Source organism: Lichenostomus cassidix, chromosome 2, assembly GCF_008360975.1.
Source record: "Lichenostomus cassidix isolate B80296 chromosome 2, HeHo_3.0, whole genome shotgun sequence".
Classification (NCBI taxonomy): Eukaryota; Metazoa; Chordata; class Aves; order Passeriformes; family Meliphagidae; genus Lichenostomus; species Lichenostomus cassidix.
The window spans coordinates 18,542,755-18,556,976 of record NC_139482.1 but is presented as its reverse complement, the minus strand read 5'-3'; the positions used below and the strand labels follow the sequence as shown (position 1 = coordinate 18,556,976).

Here is a 14,222-nt window from a genome sequence, read left to right as displayed (position 1 = left end):
AGGGAACCAAATAGGAAAAAGTAATTCTAATGAACAGTGTTAGCAGCCTCCCTCTGATGTTGTTACTGAAATTCCCCAAAACACGAGAGAGTTATTTAGATCTGAATAAGCCTTTAACATCTGGTATTAAGTCAGAGACCCAGCTAAGGGCTGGGAAGAGGTAGTTAAGGAACAATTCCATCAGCAGAGGCAGCAGAAGATTTGAATTTTGTGTGTCAAAGATCAGTAAAGGTATCTAGAATAAAGTAGCAACTGAACAGTGTAGAAATATCTGAAAGATGATGAGACAAGGCCAAAGACACTCAGAGACTGTAAAACTGGTCACAGGTCTCCAACTGTCTTTCATGTTGGCACACCATCAGATAGAACAATTGCCAGTGAGAAACCCTGCTGGTCTAAAAGTACAAATTCCATGAGAAACAGCCATGAAATCTCAGCAAAATGGGTTTGGTTCTCATTTATGGTAAAAGAGACACTGTATAAAGGTTATGGACAAACTTGCCTTGTGGCTATGTGCAAAATGACCTTTCCGATGGTATAATGCCATGAAAAAGATTGGTATTTTTGGCCAAAGATGCTATCTTCTGCTGGCTCTCAGTGTGTTCACAGAAAAGGCATTTTCTTGTAAATCATGAGAATTATGTTCAATTACTTAGCTCTGGAACTTCGTTCTTCCCTGCAATCGGAACTGCCTACAGGTGCTCAAACCCTGGCTAGCCAGCTGGGTCAAAACAGAAATAATCTCTTGCTAAAATATGTTGATCTTGGCAAGGATCTATCGAAGACATCACCACAACAATAGACTTAAACAGAGCCACAAAAAGCAAGCTAACTAATGACAAAACAATGAGGAAAATAAAGCCCATTTCCCCTTCTCTATACGGCAAGTAAGAAAAAGTACCTGTTAAAAACCAAATCAAGCTGACAAAGCAATGTTAAAATAGCTTGGAATACTGCCAAAGAAAAGATCAGAACAGCTATAGACAAACAATGTGCACTGAACTGTGAAGCCACTTTGCATCATCACAGGAAGAGAGGTAAAAGCCAATATAATGTGCACTATTGCTATCAATTATTATAAGAGTTGGGAATATAGTTAAAACACCAAATAAAGATAGATATGATAGAAGACAACACATTTCTGTCAAAGATGTGTGTTCCTTTCTTTGTTCAGAGTTAGCACTTCAGTCTGAACACTGTCCTCACCCATTCTTAATCAGAGCTGCTTATATCTATTTACCCAGCACCCAAAACAATGTAGACTCCATCAGCACCAACTGCTACACTGACATATTACTCCACTCACTGGGAAGACTTAAACAAGTGCAGTCTACAAGATGCCTTAAGATCTTCTAAAAGCATAGGTAATTTAATGATGTAAGGCAACTAAACAGTTTCTTTAAAAAAATGTAACTCTTTGGATAAACTTTTTAATGCACCTTTTTTAACAACTGAGAAGTAGAAATCACTGTTTTTAAAAATATATATATTTAGAATGCAATATTTCAGAGTATTTTCAATTAATCAGTCAAGTCTAGTGCATACTGTAATGCCACGAGGATGACTAGACCCTTATTATTCATCATTTTCCTAAATTTTCTTCTAATCAATGACATCAAACAGGTATGCAATGTGGTTTTGCACCTGAGGATGCAGGTTTGACAAAGTATTCCAAAGTATTAATCCATGTTAAAGCACAACAGACTATATAAACTTCCCAGCCAAATGTTAAACCTGTTCTCAGACTACTGAGAGGGTGAAAAAATTTACATATGTGAGAAAGAGAACAGGACAAAATTTGTTGATTTTTTTTTTTTTTAAGTTGAAAACAGCCACCAGAACCTGGATAGCTGAACATGGGAAAAAGTACTTTAGTCACTAAAATACTGTGAAATGCTTGATTTGCCCACTGAAAAGCCCAAGGTAAATATGTTTTCTTCAGGTTACAGGTGTAGTTCATTCAGCTACACTGTGTCATTCTAGAGGAAAAAAAAAACTAGTTTCATGTATGTTTTGCAAAAACATAGCACACCTTCTTTTAAGCACTATAAATAGGAGTCAACAGGGCTTTGGAACCAACACCATCACCAAAATTGGGAAAGAGAATTCACAATAGAACAATGTGGCATGCAAGAAACTGTGCAGTCTTGAGACCTGGCTTTGCTTTCTTAATCAACCAGGCAATAGCTTTCTACTTGTGACTACAGAGGGATATGGAGTTAATACAGTCCTGTGAAGTCTCAGCACACTGCAACGGTGGTGTTAGTGAAAAGGTGGGAATAACAGGTACCTCCTTCATCAGATGGCCTTGTTATCTCACTGCAGTTAGAAAAGGTAGGGTTCGTGTCAGAGCCATCTGACTTACACTCTCCCACACTGGTAGAATGGAAATACTGCTTACTGTAACGGCTTGCTCTTTCTACAAAGGCAGAATGAAATAAAGAATATCACAGTAAATAGCTGACAGAAGTGCAAAGACAAGCAACAACATAGACCCCACCACCACTAACACTGCTATTCATATGCTGATGGTATTAAAATTAGAGAAAAGTGAATTCTTCACAATTTTGTGTCCATTTTGAGCACCATTAGTTCCAAAGCTTGCTTCAAAATCTAATACAACTAAGCTTGTTCTTTTCTTTCAAATAGCAGAAATGGAAAGTAGTATTGAGATACCAGAAAGAGAGGGGATAAAGATGAAGAATATAAAAATTTCCAGTGGAAAATCAAAATACTCCTTTATTCCAGCATGCACACAAGTGCATGTGGAAATACTGCTGGATGTTATTCAAAGGAATATCTAAGATTCCAAAGTAGCACAGAAAATACAGCAAAGAAAATTAAACATTCAAAATAAACACTCCTATGCAGGAAAAAATCCATAAACATGTAAAGCCAAAACACTGCTCCCTGTTATAATATTACTTTCTCTCCTTTTCCATCTATTCTTAAATTATTAACACCTTGGAGTTGCAAGTAACAGAACAAAGCATAATATCATGTGCCATATAGGCAAAATGTGCATGGAAAAGAAATCAATTTCATAAATAGGCCACTTTCTGTAACTCTGAAATTTTATAAGGTCCAACTACTTGAAAATTCCACTTATAGCAAGGACAAAGTAGGTCAATGCTTTTTAAGTGGCTACTTGTAAGTGGCAAGAATAACTTGTTTAAGATAAGATTTATTTCACTATTTCTTATCTCCACATGTGATTACAGCTGAAGTTCCTATAAAACACTGCTTTTAAACTACTACAGTTATAAATATATATGGAAGTATGCTTATAAAACATATGGCTGGCACATCAACCTGAAAATTTACAGTATCAATTGAGTTTCATAAACATAAAGAGCTGAACTGGGAAAAAGTCAGGATATAAGCAATACCAGAAAGCATATGCAGACTCCTAGACTGAATATTGTCCTCCAGAGGATCTATGTCGAAGATGGAGCCAGGATCTGTGCGCCAAACTTTAAGATCTTTTTCCAGAGCACAGAAATTATAAGACAGACAAACAACAAAGGAAGTAAAAGCATGAAAGGAATGAGCTTTAACAATCAGCAATCAATTTCCTTCATCTAGAAATCAACCAAAATATCTAGATACTCACCTGAGGAGATCAGAAAGCCTTAATTTCCTGCTTAAAAGAACTTAGTATATTCATTTTAAGCACTGACATTATTTTAAGGGGACTTTTGCCCCCAGTTTTTTTACATTTTTTGAACATGACCATAGTATTTTCTTCAGTCTAAATAAATGTCAAAAAGTATCACAAATTAGAGCTGTCTTTCAGTAGCAGAACCAAAATCATCAGAGCTACAAGATTGTTTTGCCAGTTCACCAGCAGCATCCTTACTGTATGGAGATGCTGCAGTATAGATCCCCACAGCTGACAGCTGGCAGTACAGAGAGAGCTCCATAGCTGACAGAGACACTACTGACTCTGCTTTGCATACAGGAGAGATCATGTCAGCCTAATAAGAAGAAGAATCAGGGACATTGCTCCTCTTATCCAAAATAAATTTGTATTAATTGCTTAATTAATGTAAACTCCAAAGTATCCATCTTTCTTAATTAATACTACAAAAATCGACTTAAGGTGACAAATTCAGTGTAGAAATCTGTATTGTATACATCTGCTGCAGGGCAAAATGAAGGCCACTTTTGATCTTAACAATTCCCTCTGCCAGTGAGTGCCCAGGTGGCCAAGAGGCCAATGGCATCCTGGCCTGGCTCAGCAATAGTGTGGCCAGCAGGGTCAAGGCAGTGATTGTTTCCCTGTACTCAGCGCTGGTGGGGCCACACCTTGAATCCTGGGTTCAGTTCTGGGTCTCTCATTACAAGAAGGACACTGAGGTGCTGGAGAGAGTCCAGAGAAGGGCAATGGAGGTGGTGAAAGGTCTGCAGCACCAGTCTGGTGAGGAGCAGCTGAGGGAGCTGTGGGTGTTTAGCCTGGAGAAGAGGAGATTCAAGGGGGAACCTTATCACTCTCTGCAACTGCCTGAAAGGAGGTTGTAGTGAGGTGGGCATAGGTTTCTTCTCCCAGGCAACAAGTGACAGGATGTGAGAAAATGACCCCAAGTTGTACCAGGGGAGGTTTATACATTGGATATTAGGAAAAGATTCTTCACTGAAAGGGTTGTCAAGCACTGGAACAAGCTGCCCAGGGAAGTGGTTGAATTACCATCCCTGGAGATATTTAAAAGATGATTTGACATGATGCTTGATGAGATAGTGGGCTTGACAGTCCTTTGTGGTGGGCTTGACAGTCCTGGGTTAATGGTTGCCTTTGATGACCCTAAAGTTCTTTTCCAATTTAAATGATTCTATTATATCTCCTATGTCTAAAATAAAATAATCTTTTAAAACCAGTTTCAAATAAAACCTTAATGTAAACTATAATCAGTCCAAGAACAAATCTACCAGATCACACACTAGGGAGTTTCTCCTTGGGCAGACCTGTCTGCAAGATTTACTCCATGTATTGGAAGTAGGAAAAAAGTTGTCTTCCCAACTTTGTTCTTTTGCTGGTTTGAGTGGTACCAAGCAAAATAATAGATTGGTAAGTAAAGTAGGACTGTGAGGACCCAAAATATGTCATGTTTCAAATGATTAATAGCCTAGATGGAATGGAAAGAACAGACAGAACTAAAATAAATCCCATAGCTTTAGAATACATTCATTGTATGTACATTATACATTATCTACCCTACTTCCCATAAGGTGAGGCATAGTGCTAACTCCTTCCTGCCAAGATAAATTAAAGCCAACACAAAATCTTTAGATAAGCTATGAGTTAGTCCTAATAGTGATAAATTATGCACCTACATAAAGCACTGACAGGCACGGGAAGGGGTTGGGGAATTGGTGAACACCCAACTTGTCCTGTTTGATCACACCTTAGTAAGTAAAAATATAAGTATGGCTTCATGGCAGCACCAATGCAACAACCACTGATTTGCATTGATTTTATCCATCTCTGTAATCTGAAATAACACACATAGAATCAGAATCTTGGCAACTAATAACAAAAATCAATTTTAACTCCCTGGTAACTTTTGCCAAGTTAAAAGATCCTTATATACAATTGAGAATTGTGGTTCCCCTTTAGTAACAGATACAAAGCTCACTTACATCAATTTACCTTGATGGGTTTAGAATGGCTCAGTAGGATTAAAACTAGTGCCTATTTGCCAAATCAGAGTCATTAATTTTAGCACCCAGGCATTTGAAAAAGTAGTTACAGCTTCACCAATAATACATTAAAAATCAACGAGAGGGATTCTAACACATTTTTCCTAACTGGCTAAAAAATTTTCAGCTAAGAAAAATACTCACGAGAGTCATAAGTATATTATTCAGTTTGCAAATTTTTTTTGAGCTGCTGAGGACATTTCATGAGCAGGGAGCTCATTGCTTCTTTTTAAACAAGTAGATATTATAATCGCAATTTTACTCCAAAAAAAGCATTAGCTGAAATACTGCAGGTTTATCAGGGCCTTTTCCTTTAAATAGTTGTAGAATTTTTGCTGTTTGGCAGTCATAGGAAATTAAGAACTTCTGTGTGTTTTGATCCTTGAGTATTTTTAGATGATAAATAGTACCAACATTTCATATCTTAACAGCTCAAGGATCTATCTCAAGGATGCTCTTAATTCCAACCTGCTTCTGCTGGCAAGGCTTCAGCTGCTGAGCAGGGGATTGCACACGTGGTTCTTACACAGGGCTGCAGCACACAGGCAGTGCAGCAGAGCAGGAGGTTTTTGGTGTGCACTCAGCAGCATATTGCAAACTGAATATCACACTCAATTTTACAGAAGCCATCCTATTTCTCTTTGGCTGCACCACTTCCAGCTGTGAAAGTGAGTGGTGATGGAAGATCATCAGCACCTTCCCCAGGCAGAGCTCTCTGAACACATGCTTTTGAGAAATCCTTTCTCATATATAAGGCTCTAGCTACAGACACATGGCAACAAAAATAGGAAAGAAATATCTTTCCTTATAGGAGAGTCTCATTTGGAGATTTTAGGAAAAGACTGAGAAAGCATCTCCCAGGAATTATATAGTTAACCTTGCTTGAGGCAGGAGGAGGGATATGTGACCCATCAATTAGTCCATTTCACCTGCAATTTCTCTGGTTTTTGAGAGGCAAACTTAAAGTCAGCCCTGCTGTTATTACTCTGTATGAAGGATTTTAGAGTGCTATCTCAGTATGGTTTTTTGTATGCAGATCCTCTACATAGTTGTAAAGCATAGAAAAACAGAAAAGGGATACACCAAAAGAAAAGGAAATTAGACCAAAAAAAAAAAAAAGTCAGGTTACCATTTCCTTTGCCACAGCAGACTTACTGACTTTTGAGCTATTTCAAATATCCACTTTGATTTTTAAACAGAATTTATTATGATTACGCCAAATAATATCTTAATGAAATACCTTTTCTTTACATACAAGTCTAATCTGTATTTTTCCCCCTGAATACCTGTTCTTATCTTGGACCATCTTTCAGAAGAACCCTTCTGAACAGTGTTGCTTGCCTTACCAGAGATCTGATGAGTTAGTGATGAACTACAGCTTGAGGTATTTTTTAAAGCTCTGTGAAATTCTGAAACAAGAGGTAAATAGGTGTGTGCACATCTGGAGAAATTACTGACAGAAGGGGAAATCTCAAACTGGTCTGCAACTTTTAAACATTGAAATCTTAGAGAATCACAGTTTTAGTCTTTTTTTTCTGGGCAAAATTTAGATTATTGTAGATATTTTGACCTTGATTATAGACTCAAATTTCATATTTAAAGTAATAGCAACAACTATCCTTTTTTTTTTTTAAATTACAGATGATAATGTAGCTCCTATTCATTCCTATTATGACTTCACTGGAAGCTGACATGGAACCAACAGTTCAACCATTAAGTCTCACACTGAGAAGAGAGTGAAAATAAAATCTGGAAAGCACAAGCAGGGGCCTTTATCTTCCCCACAGTGCTTTCAGTAACAACAGTATTCAACAGCTTACCAACAATTATTCCAGGTCTTCTATCCATTTCAACGATTTGGGGATGCACACCTTTATATGCTGCATCACTCACAATTTGGGTGTTTTTCCGTACACGCTCTGTTATAGGATCATCTACCACTGGCGTGAAGCCTCTGCCCTTTGTCTTCTCGAAATCTTCATGATATTTTACCTAGGCAAACAAGAAGAATTACAGTTTTCCCCAGGTTGCAATTGACACTAAATGGTTATTCTATGCAGGAATGCATGTATGTTTGGTTTATGAGGCAATTATATTCTTTGACTTTGCATCATAATAAGAATTGTTACACACATGAGACAGGCTGGATGGCCAGCCAAGTCTTTTCTATCACCTTAACTTAATTTTCTGATATTTTATTATCAATTTTGCATTTCTTTTCCATTGACAATGAATTAGGGACTAGCTCAAGCTGCAAAGCATTATCTTACTATCACATAGGACACAAAAGAGCCCTGCCCTCAGGTGGTCATCTGGTCCATTCCTTTCTTCTCTAAGATAGGATAGCTATTACTGATGCAGAAAACTACACCTGTCCGTAAAAATGTTCCAGCAGTAGTTCCAAAGAACTCAAGCATTTTCATTCACTGATAATTTTGACTACATGCACAGTATCATACAAAATGTGTATTTTGCTTTTTGTTTTGTCATATCCAAGCTGTCTTTAAAAATAGGTTTTTAGAAAGAACAACAGTAACAGCCTGCTTTAAAAAATATTAAAAACAAGGACATTAGAGCAGAAAGTGTTACAGCACCAAGTGTTGGAACAAAACCCCAGTATTAGTAAGAGTTATAAAGGTAGTACTGCTGATTATGCATATTTACTTTATAAATAACTTAATCATCAATGAATTAAATTGACAAACATTCTCACACAAGCCAATGCACACAAAACAACTCATTCCAAGAACCAAAGTCACGCAGAAACCAGGAACATGCACAGGCACAAGGTGAAGTGTGTCACCTAATCCAGTGAAATTGTGATGCTCAAATGGTTTGTGTACATTTTTTAAGAAAAAACAAGAACAAAAGAACAGGCATTTAACTGTTAGAAAACTGTTTTATTAGTATTTTGAAAATGTTCATTACACTCCTGTGCAGTTAGCAAACACTCCCTCTACAGGCGTAAGAAGAAAATATTCCTTCCTTACCTGAGGAGAGATTTTCATTAGTTACCTATATTAATGGAAGGCAAAATCCAGTGGAAGTCAAGTGCCATTCCTTAGTATGCTCTAGTTAAAGGAAGAAAGTCCCCTACCATTGAGATGTTGTTTTGTGTTTCTTTGACATGCCTTAGCTCAGGTGTGTCTAGAAGGACACTACGTCTACCTTTCATCTGCCTCTGATCACTGCTGTACTTGACCTGCAAAACAGCAACAACAGCACAGGTGAATGGTTTGATCAAAGCAGAAAGGATGGTGAGAATCACAGCATGCAACAGCACTCTTTCCAAAGCGATGCCCAACAGTTCTCTTCTTTCTTTACGCTCAAGTGCCAGTAAATTATTTCACAGTGAGGATACAGAAAGGCTCATATACTGGTAAGGCCAAAAGGCACATTTATTCCATCAGTCACTTGCTTGAAAGAAAGTATTCATTCAAAAGCTGAAATTTGGGACTGTTTAAATTACATAAATTAAATAATTCATTTATCAACTGAAAAATAAGATAAATAACAAGAAAACACCACTGTGACTTAGAACATCCTTAAAACATATTTTTATGGCTGAGTATAAGCTGCCTTATTATTATCCAGACAGACAGAGTCTGTTCTCAGTCTGCTTGCAGGTTGAGATTACCTGAGAAGCCCAGGGAGTTCAATTCTTACAAGTGGATTAATCCTTTGGAAGAATCCTTCTTACTCCTGTTCAATAGCTAGTCTTTACTAGCAGCACTAAGAAATACGTCTGGGAAGAATCTGAGTATTCTGTTTCCAAAATGAACATCTGGGGTCTGTATTTTTTCAGTAAGTACAGAATCTCTTAAGTCACATTTCTCCTGATTAGCTTATTTTGTGGCATTTTACAGACAAGTAAAGATGTAAGGTTAATTATCCATTAAAAATAAGAAGAAAAAAACCACTAAAAATTCTAAACAGTAAAAATAGTTGATCCTACTTATTGGTTCAGGAGTGAGTACAGTTTCTTCTGTCTTGTTGAATGCTTCTACCAATGGCCTCTCTTAGCTCCTATATCACATCATAACCTGTGCACTGTGTTAGTAAATGTTTTAGATTTACCTATGTATTCCCACTCCAAGAATTACTTCTCAAATGAGTTGTGCAAATCTATACCAACATGTGTTTGTGATGAGAGAAACCATGTATTGAAACTGTCTAACCTTCCTTAAGATTACATATTGGCTAAGAAAACACACCCATTAAAATATGTCTTGGTGTCTGTGTTTCATAGGTAAGTTTGAAGTAATGTACAGAGAAACAAAAATATATGGTACTGCATATTCTTCAAACCCTTCTTAATTAAACAGTAAATTCTCTTAGAAAATATATTCAGCTACATATGCTTTTGAATATAAGGCATTTTCTGGACAGAATAATTACAGCAAACATAGGTTGGTTTTCATCATGTTCATTAACATAGAGGAGTATTTATCCCTGCAAATCCTGAGAAACAAAGTGAAGGAGCCACTTAGCAAAACACATTTCATTTTCACAAATTAAAAAATTATTTATGGTCTAGAATTGTTGAGAAGTTTTCCTCTTATTTTCAACTATGTACCTCAAAACTAACTGTGTTTGGTAAATATTCATGAGCGTTTTAAGACCGTGATTAAGGTATGGGCAGTTACAATGCCAGACTCTGTTCCTTTGTCCTTAGACAAATTCTCTGACAAATCCAAGCTACCTTACTTTTATCTCCTACACTCAGTTCTAAAGTTTACATTGCTTGTAATTCTCTTCTGCCACCTTGACACATTGGTTCTGCATTAAACCTCTTCTATTTGGCATCTGCAGCGACTTTGCCACTGATGTTGCTTCAGTGTTGAGGACAGACTGTAACATAACTGGTCTTATCCTTTACTTCACCATGCTTTTTGCACTTCTTCCTCACTTCTTAATAGAATTGTCTACTCTTCTTAAACCACTGTAGCAGCAATTACATTTTATTATCATCAAAGCCAATAAATATATTTCATCTTGCTTTTTAGTATTTAGCAATGGGACCTATTAGGAACTACTCAGCTCTAACATGAGTGGCATGTCAGAGTCAAATGGACACTTACATGCTTTGAATCACAAAAAAAATGGTTAACCATTGAGGTTAAATTCTCATTTCTTCTGTTCTTCACTGCAATTCATTCCTGCAATCTAGCAATTCAAATTTGGTAATAAGAGACAAAAATTCTTGAAAGAATGATTGACCTCTGCTGACTCTCTCCTTGAGAAATACTGGCACCAACACAACCACTTACTTTTTTGCAAGAATAATCAGGCAACCTTGAATATGTTTGTTGCACATATGTGCAGTGCATGTCCTCAAATAATAAAACCAATATCTCTTCAGTGAATGATGCAGTTGGATTTCTTTGACACATCAAATGTAAAAGGAAAAGCATTTCCACGTTTGTATTTCTACAGTGACTGAAAAGCCTGAATGACAAAAAGATTCAAACAACTTGCCGAGCTGATATTGTCTTGATTCTTCCTCACTCTCTCTATCTCAGGAGTCACACTCACAGGAGTAGCTTTGCCAGGCTGCTCTCTGTAGTGAACCTGTTATTTAACAGAATAAAATATATATTCACACTATTTCAACTATAGCAATATCTCATGGTTTTATATAAAAATGCATGATTTCAAAGGTCATCCAGGAAACAACTGAAAAGTAAAAATGCATCTGAAATTTATTAAAGTTTATAAAACTTGATTTTTGAAAGATAACCTTGAATTTTTTTTCTGTACAGGGTGTTTATTAATGCATTTCTGTGGATATCTACCCACATACGCACACAATATCTTGACATTTACCAGACTGGCCCTTGGCTGTACAGAGAAATATCTCACATTTGGAATGGGGTTAAGCCACAAATAATGCAGTAAAGGCAAGCAGAGCACATGAAAAACTGCATTTTAGCAAAGTCCACTGCAAATATATATTTGTCAAGACACAGCAATTCCATAAGGTCTCCATCTACGTTCTAGATTTTATACTCTACATATTCAAATGTGATTAAACCAGAGGGTGCACTACATTACACAACTGCCAATTGAATCCAGCCTAATTTCACCACGTGTTTATTTAAATGTACTGTAGGAATATCCCCTTTATCACTCTGTAACAAAACACACTTGATGCACTAACGAAATTCAGACTCAAGGCTGGATCAGGATCTAAAGCAGATAGAGGACAGGATGTGGCATTGACAGACCAACAAATCTAATGTTAACCCACATGCTGGGAAGTCAGATATGGCAAATATTGACTAACAGATTCTGGTAATGAATTTTTGCCAATTCCTATGGTTTTATGCAAAATAAATGTTTCCATACAAAAATAAGTTCTTGGGTTTAAGTAGTAAGGTTAACCAGGTGCAGATATATTATGCTCATAATTCTGCAGTGCACCCTGGGAGTAAGGCACCTATTGCTTAAGCAGTTGTCTTTCAGCACAACACAATTTTGGTCTGTCCACATCAGTGTATTCCAATGGAAAAATTAATGTCTTACAAAAAAAGCTTTCAAATGGATTAAGCAAACTAACACTTATAAAGGTAAAATGATTATTCAAGAATAAATGTTTCTAGAAAAGGCTGAAGTTAGAGAATCTTCACTCAAAGTTATTCCAGTGCCTTGAAAAGGATTTAAACTTTCCAGTGAAATTTGTACAACACAAAAATTGGTGAAAAGTGAATGACAAAGTGAGTAGAGAAACTATACAGACTGGCTTGGATCACTTGGGAAAACTGGTTTTTTTGAAGAGAATAAGTTTTAGGAAGGCTAAATATATCAACAATAATCCAAAAGTTGAGTTAGAGGGACAGAATTCTTGGGTCCACAAACCCTATTTGTGGACCCATGAAATGTGGCTGCTGATGGCAGTGAGGAGAGTGCCTGGTCTCTGAAGCACTCATTAACAGGGTACAACTTCATCAGCAGGAGGGCAGTAGCACACTCCAGTCCTTGCTTCTCTGTGCTCCAGCAAATCATGCAGCTTTCTAATGGCTATGTCAGCTGTTAAATACTAAATTCTGATGGGAAGGTTACTGAGGAACCAGAAGGAAACAGGTAAAAGAGCAGAAGTTTGAGAAAAGCTATAGCTAATTATTTACAAAGCAAAGAAAAATAAAACTGGAAACAGATACTCTGTTAAAAAAATACAGAAAAAAAATTGGTTGAGATTTCCTGCAAATATCCATGGCAGAGAGTAGCATCTCAAAGCACTGCAGCCATTTCTTTAATAGAATATGTGATATTTCATGTGCCATTTCCCAAACCTAGCAATGCCTTTTCACAACTGCTTCCTAAAAGAGAGTTTTCAAGTAATTCCATTATTTGAAAATACATTAAATTGAAATCCAATACATTGCAATACATTAGCTTCCCCCTGACTGGAGAAAAGGCACAGCTTCTGGAAGCAGAACTTTGTACTCATCTTGTGCACCCAAAAATTATACAAAGGATTAAAGGAGAACAACTTCCCATGCTGACATTCTCTTGATTCCTCTTGACTCTCTCCATCTCAGGGGTGACACTCACAGGTGTAGCTTTGCAGAGCTGTTCTTTGTACTGAACCTAGCAAACATGTCAGAAGATATTACAACAGAGATTTCCAAGTAACAGAAACACAGCAGTGTGCTAGACATCACCAAAGAGCACATTGCATTTGGATGGAAAATACCATTCCTTAATAATCAATCCCATCTTTCCACACAATAGTTACTACTCACCCTCTTGCAGTTCTGTTTCAAACACAGACAATTGTTACTTCAACAGGAATACTTCACTCTCATTGTTATTAATCAAAGTGCAAGGCTAAGGAATTATCATTTTGCCGTTAATTGATTAAATTGGTCTTTGTGGACAAACAGAAACTAGCACAAACACCACAGATATATTCATCAAGACACAAACACATTTAATACAGCAGAGAGAAGAGTGCAAATAATGAAAATGGGGCACACATTGCTAATATTCTTCTGGTTTTCCTTAACTCTCCTTAGTTCAGGTGGATCAGAAATAGTTGTTGCACGCCGTATTTCTTCCTTGTATTTAATCTGCACAATAGATATTACAAAAATTTTAGCAATTTAAAGAAGATGGAGACGGGCACTTAAACACATCAATCACTTTGTACTCTCTCCCTTACACATACTGCACAACTAGACTACATGTACAAACACCATTAGCCTGAAAAGGAACAGTTATATCTAATTTCTGAAACAGTCTGCTAGGGTCTCTAATGCATCTTGTTTGATGAAATGCAGTAGAGAGTGCATTTAATGCTTCTAGTGTACTAGAAGTCTTACAGAGGGAATATACATCACATGGGATTGTGGCTATTTTCATGATAATTGGGATGCTGCATATACCACTTGGAGACTCACATCACTCTGACAATGACTTGGTCTTACTATTACCTTGCTATGGAGTCTACCAGTCCATTTCAGAAACCACGTCTTTTAGGTGTTTCTAAAAGGGTGGATGACTTCCAAGTCTCATTGAAGTTC

The 14,222-nt window shown here is 36.9% G+C and overlaps 1 protein-coding gene across 6 annotated transcripts in view; it reads right to left on the bottom strand.

The window, feature by feature from the left end:
- NEBL (nebulette) overlaps window positions 1-14,222 on the bottom strand; it is a 252,787-nt gene that overhangs the window by 25,562 nt on the left and 213,003 nt on the right. For 2 of the 6 annotated variants that reach the window (XM_085050561.1, XM_085050559.1), the window contains 7 exons: window positions 13,677-13,769; window positions 13,196-13,287; window positions 11,176-11,269; window positions 8,795-8,899; window positions 7,518-7,689; window positions 3,390-3,482; window positions 2,291-2,419 (listed from right to left, as the gene is read on the bottom strand). In XM_085050561.1, the coding sequence (XP_084906687.1) occupies window positions 2,291-2,419; window positions 3,390-3,482; window positions 7,518-7,689; window positions 8,795-8,899; window positions 11,176-11,269; window positions 13,196-13,287; window positions 13,677-13,769 (778 nt within the window). The remainder of the gene's footprint in view (window positions 1-2,290; window positions 2,420-3,389; window positions 3,483-7,517; window positions 7,690-8,794; window positions 8,900-11,175; window positions 11,270-13,195; window positions 13,288-13,676; window positions 13,770-14,222) is intronic. The other 4 variants (XM_085050560.1, XM_085050562.1, XM_085050563.1 and 1 more) reach the window with 4 other exon arrangements.